The sequence below is a fragment of the Diaphorina citri genome, unplaced genomic scaffold (genome assembly GCF_000475195.1).
Source record: "Diaphorina citri unplaced genomic scaffold, Diaci psyllid genome assembly version 1.1 scaffold89035, whole genome shotgun sequence".
NCBI lineage: Eukaryota > Metazoa > Arthropoda > Insecta > Hemiptera > Psyllidae > Diaphorina > Diaphorina citri.
The window spans coordinates 1-332 of NW_007466018.1; the positions used below are offsets into that span (position 1 = coordinate 1).

The 332-nt window shown below is 38.3% G+C and overlaps 1 protein-coding gene across 1 annotated transcript; it reads right to left on the bottom strand.

Moving 5' to 3' along the window:
- Positions 1–5: 5 nt before the first annotated feature.
- LOC113473768 (BUD13 homolog) lies at positions 6–326 on the bottom strand (the record flags this gene model as incomplete). The annotated part of the gene is made up of 1 exon (XM_026833223.1): positions 6–326. A coding segment is annotated over exon 1 (291 nt), but the record flags the coding sequence as incomplete, so codon positions are not given.
- Between the last annotated feature and the right edge of the window lie 6 nt (positions 327–332).

The following is a 332-nucleotide window of genomic DNA, read 5'->3' on the forward strand; positions in this document are numbered from 1 at the left end:
GGTGAAAAATCAGCACCTGGTTTCTTAGCTTTATGTTTTGACTTCCTTGGAGGTGACATATCAGAATCCTCATAATTTCTGGACTTTGTCACTTCTCTTGTTTTGCTTTTGGATTGATTTTTATCAGTGATTACAATGTCATCATCACTGCCTCCAGTAATTGCTTTCCATCTGTTGTCTTTGTATCTATCCGCAAGTTGCACTTCTAGTGGTCTTTCATCAACAACACCGGCAATGACAGGGGCATCTTCGGAGAGCTGATACAATTCCAGTTCATCATTGTTCAAATTTCTCATGTTTTTCAAGTCCAAGTCATCATCAATTATTTTCAC